We start from the raw sequence: 14,950 nt of genomic DNA, 5'->3' as shown, positions 1-14,950 counted from the left end.
CGCAAAAGGGAGAGCGTACCAAGGAGGAGAGGAATCGTCTCGACTGAGAGGGAAGGAGGGAGGGCGAAAGGTGAGCTTCGATCTTCCTTCTTTTCTGCTTCTCCTCTCGTGCTCACTCACTCACTTTGAATTCCCCAAACGATGGATACAAAAGTGCTTTCGGACATAGTGCGAGGTGCAGGAGAAAAGGTGCGAAAAGATTGACCTTTGAAGAGGATGGATGTCGAAGAAAAGAAGAAGAGAGAGGCAGCGAATTCGTTTCTGATCCCCGACGCTCACCTTCTCCTCTTCCTTCCTTCTTTTCGTTCGTTTCGTAAGTCATCCATGTCCTTCAATTCCCCGAGGTCGTCTCTGACGTCCTTCTCATCTTCCAGCTTACCATCATGCCCATCCCCGACGTTGCGGACGAAGTCTGGAGCCTGGTTTTTCAGTTCGCCACTCCTTCCCTCTTCCCCCCTCCCGACATCTACTGCCCTCCTTCGGAACTCATCAACAAGACCGCGGAGGAGGAAGACGTCCTGTGGGTCGAACCTACTTCCCTTCTCGCTTGCATCCGAGTTTCTCATCGATTCTACGTGCGTTCTTGGACTAAGGAGCGAGAGGAGAGGAGGAAAACGCTGAACGAGCCTCCCTTTGCTTCCTGTTTCTTTCACTCAGGACCTCGCCTCTCCCTTCCTTCACCAGTTTCTCTCCATTCGAAGTCTCCAAGGACTCGAATCCGTCTTCAAACTCCTCGGAATCCTCGACCCCGGAGCTTCACCACGACTCGACATCGGGCGACGAGTTCAGATCCTAGAGATCTCCCATCAAGTCTACCTCGATCCAGAAGACTGCATCACCCCCTTCGACCTCTCATCCATCCTCGTCCTCCTTCCAAACCTCGTCTCGTTCAGACAAACGGAGCTTATGCGAGGAGTCGGACCCGGAGTCGCGTCTCACCTCGGGAAGATGGACGTTCGAAACGTCAACTATCCTTCCTTCTCAACCCTTCGAGACCTAGGAACTCTACCCTCCTCTCATCATCGAATCACCTCAATCCTCGGGCTAGCCATCTCGGACGAGAACCAGCCCATTGCGGAGATCGCGTTGCGAAGCCTCGCCAACCAACTCCTCTACCTTTCCATCTACGACGAGAGACACCAAGAGCACCCAGGAGCTCCTCGAGGAGACCGAAGGACCATCGTCCCCGAGGCTGCCGTCGTCACCTTCCCTCTCCTCCATACCCTCAAGCTCGCCTCGGGAGGAGGTCCACCCGATGCTGAGGCGTGGGGAGGATTCGACCTCTTCCAACGATGGAACCTCCCCTCCCTTCGAAGATTCCACACCAACTTCCTCTGGATCAACGAAGAGACCTTCGACGGAGACGCTCAGCTACCTACCCGAGCTTTCTTCGACAGGAACGGACGAGGACTCGAGAGCCTGAGCTTCAAGTCAGAGGACACGAGTGGATTCTTGATGATGCTCGCCGGCCTGCAGAAGATGAACGGATTGCAGTACCTCTCGTCTACTCCGTTCGTCATCAAACCCGAGGGAGACGCTGTTGGACAGGGGATGATGGATTTCACGACGAGTGCGACGTGGAGGAGTTTGAGGTTCGTGAAAATGAAGCACCCTCTTTTCTGCACCTCGCCCGACTACGTCTACAACTCGATGTATCATGGAGGGATTGGGAAGGAGGTGATGCCGTCGCTGGAAGTCGTGGTCAGGGAGAGAGGGATGGATTGGAGTGACAACTTGACGGAACTGAAGGGAGAGAAGTGAGTGTTCGTCTTTGGTGCGTCTCCCACCTCTTCGTCGCTTACGGTCACTGATTATTTTCTTCTACCTCTCTTTATCGACTAGGATCGAAACTTGGGCCAAAAACCTCGTCGAGAAGGGCGTCAAGCTCGAAACTCGAGATCTCTGGACCTGAAGCCGACGCGTTCGTCGCTTCCCTTTCGCGCCGTTCCCTTCGTAGCCTATCTTCTTTCTTACGACTGTCTTTCGCCTGTTGAAGCATATGCAATCTTATTTTCTCTCTCTCTTTCGCGGCGAAAACTTTGGTCTCGCTCGCTCAAGTTCAGTCAGCCTGCCTTTTCGGACGCGTCGTTTCAAGTTCCTCACCTCCTGTTTTCTTGATGGCATTTGCCTCTGATGTAGAACCAAGATAACGGAAGCAAAAGCAAAGGCATTACGTAGACACGAGATTAGATGAACTAGTTGGACAGATCAGGGCGCGACGACACTCCTCGACGTCTTTCCTCTCCTCCTCTTCGGAACCTCCTCGACAACGACTTCTTCCTCCCCCTCAACCTCGTCCTCTTCCTCCGCTGCTTCCAGAACCTCTTCCTCTTCCTCCTCCTCTTCCTCGACATCTTCCAACCCGTCCTCGTCCTCCTCCATCTCGTCCTCGTCCGAATCCACCATCCTCACCTCCCTTCTCTTCCTCTTCTGAGCCTTCGTCCTCGGTTGCCCTCCACTCTTCTTCATCTGCCACCGAGGAGGGAGTTCAGGGTTCTTTTTCTTCTCTTCCTCCTCTACCAATGCCCAAACGCAAAACGGGAAGCTCGGTCAGTTCGAGTTCGAGTTCGAGACGCGTCGAAAAGAGGCATCGCAAAAGACTCACCAAGCCAGCTGATCCTCCTCGGATCGTCTCGACTCAAAAACCTCATGAGCAACCTCGGAGCAGGTCTGGTTCCGGACGAAGGGAAGACGGCATGAAGGTAGTTTCGCATCTTGTCCTTGAGGTTGACGTTCGTTCGACGCTGGAGCTTAGTGTTTTCCGTTCCCTTGGGTCCGTAGAGTCTGTCGTCAAAAGCCCCGAAAAACAAAGGAAACGAGAGTCAGCAAAGCGAATCGATCTTGGCTCGAAAGTAAGGGCCAAGAACAGACAAGGGAAGGAGAGGAAAGTCAGACGCGTCAAACTCACGAGATCAACTTATCCCAAGGCTGCGACTCCATCCAGCTCAACCCCATCGCCTCTTCCAGAAAGAAGTCCAACTCTTCCTGATCCCAATATCCTCCCGTCCCAGAATCCTCCAACTCCTCTCCTTGCTGCTCCCTACCTCGCTTCTTCCCCGTCCCAAAGTACTCCGCCAACCTCTCCTCCTCCACCCTCCTCCTCAGCTCCTCAGCCTCTCGCTCCCTCTCCTTCCGAGCGAGAACCTTCTGCTCAATCAGCATCGGGCCGATGGAGGAAGAGACGCTTCGATGACGAATCCGAGTGGGTTGATGGAGAGGGTTCTGGCTCGAGGGAGGACGAGGTCGACGATCGATTGGGATGGCCCACGCTGAGGAGGTGGAGGGGAGGTATCGTTTAGACAGGGGAGTTTTCTTGGGTACTTGAGCTTCTTCGTTGCTGTCGGAGGACGAGGAGTCGGGCGTATCGTCGAAGGTGTTTCGATGCTTCGAGGAACGAGGTTTCTTCTTCGGTTGAGGGTGAGGTTGGGATTGCCGAGCGGATTGGTAGGTAAGTCGTTGAGGAGGAGGGAGTGGAGGTGGACTGGGTTGAGGCTCGTAAGGTTGGAAATCGTTGTCGTTCATGTCGTTGTAGTCGTCGTTGAGGGGAGCAGCGGGTGCGGGAGCAGGGACGAAAGGAAGACGAGGCTCGGCGCGTCCTTTGCCTTTGTCGAGAGGAGCTGGAACTGGAGGGATGGGCGCTTCTAGTTCGGAGGGAGGAATAGAGAGTCCTCTGTGAAAAGGAAAAGGAGGGGGCGATGTTTGAAGAGTCAGCCGATGGCGAAAGAAGCAGAACGAAGGAAAGATGAGGACGAACCTCGCTGCATCCGCCTCAGCAGCTTGAGCGATGAGAGCTTCCCAATCGTCGTCTTCAAACTCAATGGGCGAGATACTGTTTGGATCCGAATCAAAATTATAACGTCAGCGAAGCTCCTCCCAAAACGAACCAGACGAGCCAAAACTCACGCTCGATCCTCCCCTCCTCCCAACCTCTCCTCAATCCCCTCCTCCATCAGCGCCTCTCTCTCCTCTCCCCCAGCTTCCACCGCCTTCCCGTCATCTTCCATTCTCACCTCGTCCGCATCGACCTCCATTTCTCCAGCTCCACCAACCGCAACCCCAGGCTCTTCCTCTTCCTCGTCCTCGTCCAACTCATCCTCCTCCTCCTCCTCCAGCCCGACCAGCTCCTCCGTCTCCTCCAGCCCTTTCTCTCCCTCGTCCGAAGACTCATCTTCCGACCCATCCTCATCCGTCGAAGGTTCCGCGTCAACGACCCGTCGTGCAGGTCGAGGAGTCGCCTCCCCTTCTCCCTCCTCCTCCTCAATTTCGTCCTCCTCTTCCCCTTCTTCTTCCTCCTGGGGAGCACTCTCTTCTTCAGAAGTGGACTCCTCCGCCTCGCTCCCACTCTCACTGCTCGAAGGCTCTTCCCCAACCGCGACCACCTGCTCCTCCTGTTGCTGCTCCTCGGGTTCGTCTCCGTCCTCCTCAGGTTCGTCCTCGCTCCCGCTTTCACCCTCCGCCTCACTCGCCGAGCTCGTCTCAGCAGCACTGCTCCCGCTCAAATCCTCCTGCTGGATAGGAAGTACCGAGTAGCGAGGACCGCTCGATCGACGAGGGGGTGGTGGGGACGAGGCGTCGGCGTTGGTATTGGCGGAGGCGGAGGAGGAGGAGGCTTGAGGAGGTCGAGGGGAGGAGAGTTGGAAGGGAGGAGCGTTGAAGGAAGCACCGGGGTTGGGGAGGGATCGACGACGAGATGCTGCTGCTTTGACGGCGGCGATGGAAGAAGAGGAGGGTTTCCGAGCGGAGATGGAGAGGGAGGTGGAGGTTGTGAGACGACGGGGAGGTTGGTTGAGGGTGGCGGGAGCGGGAGCGGGAGCGGGAGCGGGCTGGTTGATGGAACGAGGGGAAGACGCGTTAGATTAAGGAGAGAGAGGATGGGAAAGAAGATAGAAGAAGGGAGGAGACGGACCTCGCTTTTCCTAGCACGTTTGATTCTTCGTTCTTCGACGACGGGTCTCTCCTCCTCTGCCTCCTCCTCAACGAACCTCGACCCCACCTCAGTCCCTTTACTCCTCCCTCTGCAGAAGTTGACAAACTCCCTCTCGAAGTCGAAGTAAGAGAACGTCGTTGGGAGGTCGGTGAGAGGGGTGGTGGTGAGCTGCAAAACGAAAACGAAAACGCGGTCAGACAGCCCAACGCGTCGGGAAGCGAGAGACGCGATTGTTTCGAACTCACCTTCCTAACCCTCTCCGCACTCAACCCTTTCCATCTGACCTGCAACTGACTCCTCGACCCTTCCCTCCCCTCGGGAACCACTCCCCGTCTCACCAACAGCGTCGAGGAGAAGAACTCCCCGAGGAGAGCTTCTCGTTCTTTGGCTCGAAGAAAGCCGGTCCCGGCGAGTTTGAGGATGTATAGCTGACAATCACAACCAACGACAACAAGATTAGCTTCAGCCTCGCACTTCAAACCGACGCGACGAAGCGAAACCAAAACGAGTCGTGCGACTCTCACTCACCTGCGTCCCAAAATCCAACATGACCCCCAGCACCCCATCATGAACCCTCAATCCCTCTTCCTCCTGCTGTTCCTTTACAAAAACCTGCATGAAGCTCAACCACCCTTCTTCGAACTCCTCCATCCTGCCTTCCTCCTCTCCATCCAAAAACACAGCGTGCAACAACGTCGCCTTGTTCGCCAGTGCCACCGCGCTCTTCAGGAACACTGTCGTGGTTGCTGGGAGGGTAGAGGGGAGGATGTAAGGAGGGGTGGTAGTGGAGGGTGGTGTGGGTGGGAAGAGGAAGGATTTATGGGCTGAAGGGAAGAAAAGAGACGCGAAGGAAGGTGAGCTCGGAGGGAAGGAGACGAGACGAACGCAGATCGGTTGGAGCACGCACAAGTCAAAACGCTCCAAAGCAAAGCTTCCGTAGCTCGATCGAGAGCTTTCCCAGCTGGCGAAGAAAGGTAGAAATCATGCAAAGCCAGCGCTGCAGAGTGGAAGGCGGATTCTCGTTCGTTGGGTTGAGGGACGAGCTCGTCTTCCTCCTCCTCGTCGTCTTCCTCCTCGGGCTGCGATGAGTCCTCGGACTGGGAGATCTCCTCGGTTTCCTCGGAAGCGGATTGAGACTGAGCTGATTGGGATCTTGTGTTCCTCCTCGAAGTGGATGCTGCTGGAGCGAGGGTGGGTTGGACTTGTTGAGCTCGAGGTGTTGACCTCCTTCCTCCTTCCTCCGTTCCTTCCCCTCCTCGAAGCTCAGTAGCTCTCCCATTGCCCTTCGCACTGCTGCTCGCCGCTCCCAAAGCTTCCTCCCTTGCTAAAGATGCAACCCTAGAGGTGGATGCTGCTGCTGTTCGTTGTCGGGTTGAAGTCGAAGGGGTTTGACCTAACGTTGTTGTTCGTCGAGTCGAAACGCGAGGAGTGAGTTGATCGCTGATGTCGGAGACGATCTGTTGGACGTCGACGGAGGAGGAAGAAGCGGGGGTGGGGGTGAAGGCGTTGGGATTGAGAGGACGGGAGGCGGGAGGGCGGCGAGAGGAGGACATGGCCGTTTGGGAGAGGGAAGGAGAGGATCAAGACGAGACACGATAAAGAGGTTTGAGTGAGTTTTGCACAGAGTTTTCCGCCATCGATATACGCGCACAGTGGTAAGCGGTTGCACTACAGACTGACTCGACGCGATCAATACGAAATCGGGGCGGTGGGAGGAGCACAGACGTTGGCACAGACGCGTCGCCGTCTCAACTCCTCCGGATCTCTCTTCCCCTCCTCGTCATCTGAGTAGCTCGTTGACAGTTCCATACCATCGACCAAGCTCCAAGCCAAGTCCTGAAGCTAAACGATACCACAAACGCGTTCATCAAATCGCCCTCGAACTCGAAACAGAACGCGTCGCCCATCCTCCTCCCTCACCTCCCTCACTCATCTTCCCTTCCCCCCCTTCTCCCCTCTCCTACCCTTACCCTTCCCTCCATGCTTCCCCTTTCCACCCTCTCCGCCCTCCTCGTCCTGTTTCACCACGGGCGGAGGATCCAAAAACGCACCTAAACTCAACGCCTGCCTCGCGACGTGAGAGATGTATCGGAACCGGGAGGGCCCGAGGGGGTGACCGCCGTACTGTGAAGAAAAAGAGGGGCAGGAGATCAGCTGAGTTTGAGTAAGGAACGAACGGACGTAGAGGGGAACGAGAGGGAGCGGCGAGAGGGAGAACGGAAGAGGGAGAGGGACGTACCCAGCGGGTCACGATGAGGAGGACGTTGGTTGCTCTCTGTAAGGATGAATAATAAAGAAATTGGGATGATGTGAGTTTGGGAGAGAAGAAGGGAGATAGAAGGGGAAAGCAGGGGAGGACGCGAAAGAAAACGAACCGTCGACGTGAGAAGAGAGGAGAGCACAGTTCCAGCTCCTGATTCACCGCAGTCGTTTTTGCCTGGATAAGATACGAGAGACCGAAAGGTCAGCTTTGAAGAGGCCCGAGCTTGTGTTTTCAAGAGAGAGGAAAGGAGGAAGAGGTGAAAGGACGACGGGCTGACCTTGTTCGACCTGAGCCGAAGCATCGAGAGGGTCCTGGAATCGCCAGGCGTACATCGTTGGGTGAGAGGCTTTGGCAATTTTCTAAGAGATAGCAAGAGTCGTGAGTTAGTGATGGAGAGGGAGAGAAAGGAAGAAGGGAGAAGGAACGGACGCGATCCTGGAGGACGAGGTCGAGAACACTTTGGACCTAGTAGGAATCCAAAGCAAAGCGAAATTGGGTCAGAAGCTGGTATTGTAAGCTAGCTGGATGGACTGGGCTTAACTGACCTCCTCTTCCCCTCCTACCTCAAGCCTACAAGCTCGTCCAACGAAGCCTTCCTTCTTTTCAGAAACCGAGATCTTCCTCCCTCCTCCGCCTCCGTCCTTGTCGAGCAGAAAGTGCGACGTCGAGAAGTATCGGAAGGTTCTTGTTGGTGACCTAGATGCTAAAGAGCTGATTATACCATGAGCTTTCGATTTCAAGCTCATGGGCGTCTGAGGAGAGAAGAAAGACGAGCTTTCGAATCGAGCCGACAGCGAGACGCATTTCGCCGAAAAGAGCGAGCTCCTAACGTCGACCGTCGCAGAATCTATCGAAAATGCCAGCAGCCGTAGCAGTACCAGCAGCAGCAGCAGGAGCCGCCCCAGCAGCGGGTCAAGAAGCTCCTGGACAATGGGACGGAGTCATCTCGAGTGAGCTCGTTCTCTCCTTCCTTCCTTCGCGAGCTCGACCTTTCTTGCTCTCGCCATTTCTTCGTCCAGACTGCTTAGCATCTCATTCTTTTTGCGATTAAAGTGGTCCGGAATGGAGTCTTGATCTGGGTAGGAACTCAGATCGTCACTAAACTTATCGCTTCTCAGGTGAGCTTCGTTACTCTTCCTCCCCCCCCTGCTTCTCCTTCAACCGTCTTGAGCTCACCAGTCTCCCTCTTTGGCTTCCAGTTTCCTCCCCCACCCGCCTCCGCCCCAGCCACCTTCACACCTGCTCCCGCAGATGGATCCGCTCCTTCTTCTCAACAAGTCCTCACAGATTCCACAGGAGCTCTTCTCAAACAGCCAACCAACTCGGTTCCCGTTCGTTCAAATCTCCCTCCCTTGCTTTCGTCCTTCTCGCTTTTTGCTCACTCTACCTTCCACCTATCACCCTCAGATGTGGCCCGAAAACACGTCCATGGACATGTACGTCTACTTCTCCACCAACCCCGAAGGAGACGTCGATTTCTCTGGAGAGCCAGGATCGAACGATGGCTTCCCCTCTTTCTCTTGGAAGGGTCTTACCTATGGAAACTGGGACATCGACGAGGTTAAGGATTTGGAGCTGAGTATCCCTGAGGTGAGTGCCATCGACGTGTTGTAGCGAAGAGTCGTAAAGAGAGGAGATGGTGAGCTTTCAGACGAAGACGGAAGGGCTGATTGAGCTTCGCTTCCACGTCGTTTCGTGTTTTGTAGAACGTCCAACACAACGCTTCTCTCTGGGCCGACATCTTCTTGACCAACGGACGAGCTTCTCCTGATCCTAAGGATAAGACTTACGATGTCTCTTCCGTGGTTCATGTTCGAAAACGTGAGTCAAACTACGAACAAAACGAAACGAAACGAACGTGTGAACTGATTTCTCTCTCTTTCGTCGGACAGTTCTCACTCGATACTACCCCAGGAAGAAGATCAGAAAGGAGGTCTCCCTCATTGGAGGACCCAAGAACGCTACCGCTGAGCAGGAGGAGCTGGACGAGGAGGAGAAGGCTATGAGCAAGGAGGAGTTGGAGATTGAGGTCCGTTTCGCTCTCGTCTCGTCGCTTTTGGTTGACTCCCTTGCTGACCTCGAGTCCTTTGGTCTGCAGCGCAAATCGACTCCCATCATCTCGTACTGGCACCCGAACGTCACTCTCACTATCATCTCGGATAGGTCGGCGATCTCGTTCAACTCTCCTCCCGAGGCTAAGAAGCGTGAGTTTTGACGCGTCTCCCGTTCTCTTTTCTCCTCCTCTTCTTCGAGCTGATCAAATCGGGTGTGTCTTTCTCAGATGTACAACTTGAGCCCTCGGGTCAGAAATCCCCCGATGGACAGTCTTTCTACCACTATCCTGTCGTTTTCGCCAACGAGTGAGTTTTGCGCTCGCGACTCCCTTTTCTCCCTTCGTCCTCTTTTTAAAAGCTTGGACACCGGACCTGACTCCTCCTTCCGCTGCTTTCTCTACAGCTTCTGGAACCTGCGAGAGCACATGACTCCCATCAACTCGACTACTCCTGTCCTGCCCATCCGGATCTCGCTGTCGTCGATTTCGTTCTGGAAGTTCAATCTCTACTCGGTATGCTCTCCGTTCTCTCATACATCTCCTCTCCCTCTGAACTGATGCCTCGTCGTCGGTTTGTTTCCACAGAGCATGGGTGCTTCCTTCGAGGCTCAGGCCTCCGCTGCTGGTGGATCTGGAGGAGAGATTGACGAGATCAAGAGGTCAGTCTTCGTCTCTCCTCCCTTCCTTCCTTCCCCGACTCCCGCTGAACCCTCTTCTCCCTTAATCTTTGCTCTCATCTACAGGATGCTTGTAGAAACCAACCCCATCCTCCTCGTCACCACCGTCCTCGTCACCATCCTCCACATGCTCTTCGAGTTCCTTGCCTTCTCCTCCGACATCGGACACTGGAGGAAGAAGGACAAGGATCTCGTCGGTGTTTCGCTCCGAACCATCTTGACGAACTGCTTCGTTCAGCTCATCATCCTTCTCTACCTTCAAGATAGTTCGACCGAGACCAGTTGGGTCATTCTGTTCTCTCAGGGTAAGCTTTATGTGGTCTTCTTGCTCTCTCTATCTCCCCTCCTCTTCATCCCTCTCCCGTAGAACTGTTCCCCTGACTGTTCTCCGTTACCCCTTCCTTTCGCAGCTTCCGGACTGATGATCGAAGCCTGGAAAGTCTTCAAGATCGTCAACGTCGCCATCGTTCCCTCCGATGCTGGAGCCTGGTTCCCTTACAAGCTCGACATCTCGGACAAGAAGGAGCTTTCCGAGGACGAGAAGAAGACCCAGGAGTACGACGCCCTAGCCTTCCGACTCGTTAACATTGGCGCTTCGCCTCTCCTCGTTGGATACACTATCTACTCGCTGCTTTACGAGTGAGTTTATACGCACTTGTCCTCGGCCCAACTTCGAGGTTCTGACCTGCTTTCCTCTTCTCTCAGGACCCACCGAGGATGGTACTCCTTCGTGGTATCGACGCTCGCCCAGGCCATCTACATGTTCGGATTCGTCCAGCTTATCCCTCAGCTCATCATCAACTACAAGCTCAAGAGTGTCGCTCACATGGTGAGTCTTCTCGTTCCCGCGTTGGACGAAGCCTTACGCCGCTGACTCTCACCTCGTTTCTCCCCGTTTCAGCCCATGAAAGCCATGGTCTACAAGACTCTGTCAACCGTCGTTGACGACTTCTTCTCCTTCGTTATCAAGATGCCTTGGTTCGTTTCTCTTCGTTTCCTTTCGTCTCTCGTCTCCTCGTCGGTGCTGACCTTCTCCCTTTCCCATCTCTTCTCGACAGGCTGCATCGACTCGCCTGCTTCAGAGACGACGTCGTCTTCCTCGTTCTCATCTACCAGAGGTGGATCTACCGAGTCGACAAGTCTCGAGCCAACGAGGTCAGTCACGAATCGCCAACCTGCTTCTCCTCGCTTCGATCCTCGTCGCTGACTGCTTTCCTTCCCTCTGTCGCAACAGTACGGTCAAGTCCTCGTGGATCAGACCGACTCGGAGGACGTCAAGGCTATCGACGCTGCTGGGGAGACCAAGAAGGACAAGTAGAGAGGGAGAGGTGGGGACAGACGCGTGCCGACGAACGACAGGACGGGTTGAGAAAGGAGAGGGAGAGGGGACGTATCTTTTGCTGCTGTTTCAATGTTCTGATAGGAAATGAACATATCTGCTTGTACTACTGCCCCTTCTCTCGTCCTCCGAAATGTTTCTTGCTATGTATTTGACTCGTCAGCCTCGTCGGTCTTCTCCTACGAGAACGCCTCGTCAAAAGGAGGGAGAGTGGAGGGCAGAGCGAGCGCTCTCGCTTCCTTCCCTTGAAACCATCAGCTCCCCTCTCCACCTCAACTCTAGACGACTCTCTTCTTTTGATCATCTGTGCAAGCCATCAAGGATGGCGCCCAATACGTGAGTTTCGACTCTGAAAATAGGAGGGAGGGGTGGGAAGAGGCAGAGAGAGGACGGCGAGGGCTGACGAGCGTTCCTCCTTCGCTTTGGGCAGACGTCCGACACCTCTGTTGAGGGATGAGGAGGAAGTCATAGAAGGAGATTTCACTGTGAGTGGAAGCGCATACTCTCATTGGGTGTTTAGATCGCTGCTTATCGCTCTTCGTTCTCGTTCTTCTATAGTTCCGAGCGGTTTCGGTCGGTCTCCTCGGTGAGCTTCAACTCTCTCCTTCCCTCCTCCCCTCCCTCTTCTTTCTCTCACTCACTCCCCTCCTTTGTTCTTTCTGCTCAGTCGGCTGCCTCATGGCGTTCACCAACCTCTACTTTGGCCTCCAAACCGGTTGGATCTCCATGATGTCCCTTCAATCAGCCCTTCTAGGTTTTGGAATCTTCAAGCTCGTCCCAAAGGTCTTTCCAAACTCCCGTCCTTTCACCGTTCAGGAGAACGTCGTTTTGCAGACGACAGCAGTGGCAACGGGGACAATGCCTCTTGCGGCAGGTCTAGTGGGAATTATACCGGCATTGGAGATGTTGGAGTGGGAGAAGGATGGGCAAGGACCGGTGGTGCTTGGGTTTGGGAAGTTGGTCTGTTGGTGTCTGGGAGTTGCGTTCTTTGGGTGAGTGAGTGAAGGTTGAGATTGTGAAGATCAGGGAGGAGATAGTGCTGACTGTTGCTTAAATCTTTTTTGGGTTGGCAGAGTGTTTCTTGCTGCTCCTTTGAGGAAACAAGTCGTTCGTCGCCGACCTTCCCCGTCCCGCTCTCGAGCTCGTTTACTGACCTCCGACGCGTCCTTTCTCTCTACAGATCGTTAAAGAGAAGCTCGTATTCCCATCAGGAAGTCAGTCTCCTCTCTTCCACTCCGTCTCTCAACTATACGACCTTCGCTGAACCTCACTCCCCTTCCCTCAGCTGCAACCGCGCAACTCATATCGGTCCTTCACGAAGCTCCTCAACCCGCTCCTCCTTCCATCAACCCAACTCTCAGGAACCGGTATCGATCTGTCCTCACCGAGGATGACGACGAGGACGAGCTCGTAGATGAGGAGCTCCCGGAGGAGGAGACAGTTGAGACCATGGGCGACGCGGGTTGGAGAGCTTTGGGCGGGAGTTTCCTTGCTAGTGCTGGGTTAACTGTGAGTGCATCTGTTTAATCTAGACCGGTGTTGATGCTGATAATTTTTTGGTCGTCTCCCTGCAGTTCCTGAGCTTGCTTTTCCCAATCATTTACGCCATCCCGATCTTCGACGTCTTCGGCGGGAACCTCGCCAGTGGTTGGATGTGGTCTTTCTCTCCTTCTCTCTCGTGAGCAGCATCCTCGTACAGTTGCCTCGAAGCTCTTACTGACGTTGTCTTGTCAACTTTCTTTCGCAGCTACGTCGGACAGGGTTCGTTTCTCCTTCTTCGACGCGTCTCATCTTTCACTCGCTCACGAACCCTCTTTCCACCCTTACAGGCATAATCATGGGTTTCCCTACGACTCTTTCGATGAATCTCGGCATGATCGTTGGATGGGGCATCCTTTCGCCTCTCGCAAAGAACTCAGGGTGGGCTCCTGGACCCGTTTCAGACTCTACCGACGGAGCTCGAGGTTGGATCCTTTGGATCGCTTTGGCCATCATGGTGAGTCCGGTTTTCAGCTTTTTATCGCGTTCCAACTTCCCGATTGACTCCGGTTTACTCTTCAGATCGCCGAATCCGTCATCTCCCTCCTCCCCATCGTCGTCTCCTCCCTCTCGACTCTCCTCTCCCATCGATCTCAGCGCGCTCAATCCAAACTCTTCCAAGCCGCCAACGAGCGAGGAACGGACTACGTCGACTTCTCGGATGAGGATGAAGAGGAAGAAGAGGATGAGCCTCCTGAGAGACTCGTACCAATGAGTTGGGTCTGGACTGGTCTGGCGAGTTCGGGTGTTGGAGGAGTTGGAATTGTTTGGGCTTTGTTTGGGACGGAGACGATCAAGCCTTGGGCGACGGCAGTAGGGTTCTTGCTGGCCTGTGTGCTGAGTCTGCTTGGGTGAGTTTGTGTCGAGTGTACCGAAGGAATGAGGGAGTAGAGAGAGCTGACGTCGACCGTTTCGTTCGACTTCCTGCTTTCAGTGTTCGAGCGTTGGGAGAGACGGACCTCAACCCCGTTTCTGGGATCGGAAAGATCTCTCAGCTTCTGTTTGCTGTTCTGCAACCCAATAACGGTTCGTTCGACTTTGCCTTTTCCCTCTCTGTTCCTGGCTGACCTCTCGTTTCCTTCTCAGTCGTCGCCAACATCATCGCTGGAGGAGTAGCCGAAGCAGGAGCTCAACAAGCTGGAGATCTCATGCAGGACCTCAAGACTGGTGCCCTTCTCAAAGCTTCTCCTCGCTCTCAGTTCTACGGACAGGTGAGCTTAAATCGTCGCCTCCGCTTCTCGTCATCTCGAACTCCCTCCTGACGCGTCTTCCTTCGTTTCTCGCCAGATGATCGGCTCCCTCGCCAGTGTCTTCGTTTCATCCGCAGCCTACAAGCTTTACAAGTCCGTCTACGAGATCCCTGGACCTGCTTTCCGAGTGCCTACAGCTGCGATCTGGTGAGTTCCTCGCTCGTCGAAACGAAACGCGCGTAACGAGCGCTGACTTCGTTTGCTCGTCCTTCTTTAGGCTCAATCTTGCTCGGCTACTCAACACAGGCCACCTCCCACCTTACGCACCTCTGTTCATGATCCTCTTCGGAGTCATCTTCAGCGTTCTCTCCCTCATCAAAACTCTCTGCCCCGTCGTCCTTACTCATCCTCCGAAGTGGATCAAGCACATCCCCTCTGGTATCGCTTTGTACGTTACCTCTTCCCTCCCGCTCTTCCATTCCTCAACTGAACCGTCTCCTCCCCTCTGTTTACTTGCAGCGCCATCGGTTTCATGAACACTCCCTCCTTCTCCATCGCTCGACTTCTTGGAGGAATCATCGCTCTTCGTTTCTCTCGAAACGGCAAAGTCCCTCTCGTCGTGATCGTCATCGCTTCAGGGTTCGTGTTGGGGGAAGGTTTGACGAGTATCGTGGGGTTGGTGATGAAGAGCTTTGGGTTTGGGGTCGTGAGTTGTTGGGGTTGTAATAGAGGAGAGGGAGGGTATTGTTCGAGTTGTTGAGCGGAGGTAGATAGACGACGGCCCGGTAGTCTAGAGGGAAGGTTATCCAAGTTTTGTCATGTTTTTAGTTGGAAGCAGGAAGGAAGGATCGATCTAGATGCTATGAATGCAAACGGACGAGTTTGGGGAGGAGAAAGAGGAAAGAGATTTCGGGACGCGACGCGACGATGAAGCTGAAGGAGGGCTCGAGAGAGCACAGGAA

At 54.5% G+C, this 14,950-nt stretch overlaps 5 protein-coding genes across 5 annotated transcripts; 3 read left to right on the top strand and 2 right to left on the bottom strand.

The window, feature by feature from the left end:
- Window positions 1–276: 276 nt before the first annotated feature.
- On the top strand, window positions 277–1,989 carry BDY24DRAFT_381662 (uncharacterized protein). Its single transcript, XM_076639378.1, has 3 exons — window positions 277–1,085; window positions 1,135–1,757; window positions 1,843–1,989. The coding sequence occupies exons 1-3, from the start codon at window positions 384–386 to the stop codon at window positions 1,910–1,912; spliced, it is 1,395 nt and encodes a 464-aa protein (XP_076498770.1). The 5' UTR covers window positions 277–383; the 3' UTR covers window positions 1,913–1,989.
- A 219-nt stretch (window positions 1,990–2,208) lies between these two features.
- Window positions 2,209–6,480, bottom strand: BDY24DRAFT_413194 (uncharacterized protein; the record flags this gene model as incomplete). Its single annotated transcript, XM_076643153.1, has 9 exons — window positions 2,209–2,516; window positions 2,606–2,784; window positions 2,909–3,670; window positions 3,755–3,829; window positions 3,904–4,823; window positions 4,907–5,095; window positions 5,173–5,355; window positions 5,456–5,751; window positions 5,835–6,480. 9 exons carry the CDS (start codon window positions 6,478–6,480, stop codon window positions 2,209–2,211), a joined length of 3,558 nt encoding a protein of 1,185 aa, XP_076498769.1.
- Window positions 6,481–6,725: 245 nt separating this feature from the next.
- BDY24DRAFT_381660 (YigZ family protein) lies at window positions 6,726–7,938 on the bottom strand (the record flags this gene model as incomplete). Its single annotated transcript, XM_076639377.1, has 6 exons — window positions 6,726–7,051; window positions 7,167–7,202; window positions 7,303–7,364; window positions 7,468–7,549; window positions 7,620–7,655; window positions 7,736–7,938. Coding segments are annotated over 6 exons (614 nt in total), but the record flags the coding sequence as incomplete, so codon positions are not given.
- A 659-nt stretch (window positions 7,939–8,597) lies between these two features.
- BDY24DRAFT_338132 (CLPTM1 family protein) lies at window positions 8,598–11,238 on the top strand (the record flags this gene model as incomplete). The annotated part of the gene is made up of 13 exons (XM_076637315.1): window positions 8,598–8,780; window positions 8,897–9,011; window positions 9,083–9,219; window positions 9,289–9,394; window positions 9,472–9,550; window positions 9,648–9,756; window positions 9,829–9,902; window positions 9,987–10,225; window positions 10,331–10,559; window positions 10,626–10,749; window positions 10,822–10,898; window positions 10,979–11,075; window positions 11,155–11,238. 13 exons carry the CDS (start codon window positions 8,598–8,600, stop codon window positions 11,236–11,238), a joined length of 1,653 nt encoding a protein of 550 aa, XP_076498767.1.
- A 278-nt stretch (window positions 11,239–11,516) lies between these two features.
- Window positions 11,517–14,864, top strand: BDY24DRAFT_359612 (uncharacterized protein). Its single transcript, XM_076637851.1, has 16 exons — window positions 11,517–11,595; window positions 11,690–11,744; window positions 11,818–11,845; window positions 11,927–12,251; window positions 12,333–12,366; window positions 12,440–12,473; window positions 12,545–12,768; window positions 12,834–12,937; window positions 13,007–13,020; window positions 13,089–13,255; window positions 13,321–13,649; window positions 13,733–13,824; window positions 13,885–14,009; window positions 14,086–14,195; window positions 14,266–14,436; window positions 14,508–14,864. The coding sequence occupies exons 1-16, from the start codon at window positions 11,582–11,584 to the stop codon at window positions 14,746–14,748; spliced, it is 2,067 nt and encodes a 688-aa protein (XP_076498766.1). The 5' UTR covers window positions 11,517–11,581; the 3' UTR covers window positions 14,749–14,864.
- Window positions 14,865–14,950: the final 86 nt, after the last annotated feature.

This window comes from Mrakia frigida (genome assembly GCF_051309035.1).
Source record: "Mrakia frigida strain ATCC 22029 unplaced genomic scaffold BDY24scaffold_7, whole genome shotgun sequence".
NCBI classification, from domain to species: domain Eukaryota; kingdom Fungi; phylum Basidiomycota; class Tremellomycetes; order Cystofilobasidiales; family Mrakiaceae; genus Mrakia; species Mrakia frigida.
Note: the sequence above shows the minus strand (reverse complement) of the source record. Positions and strands in the feature narration are given on the sequence as shown.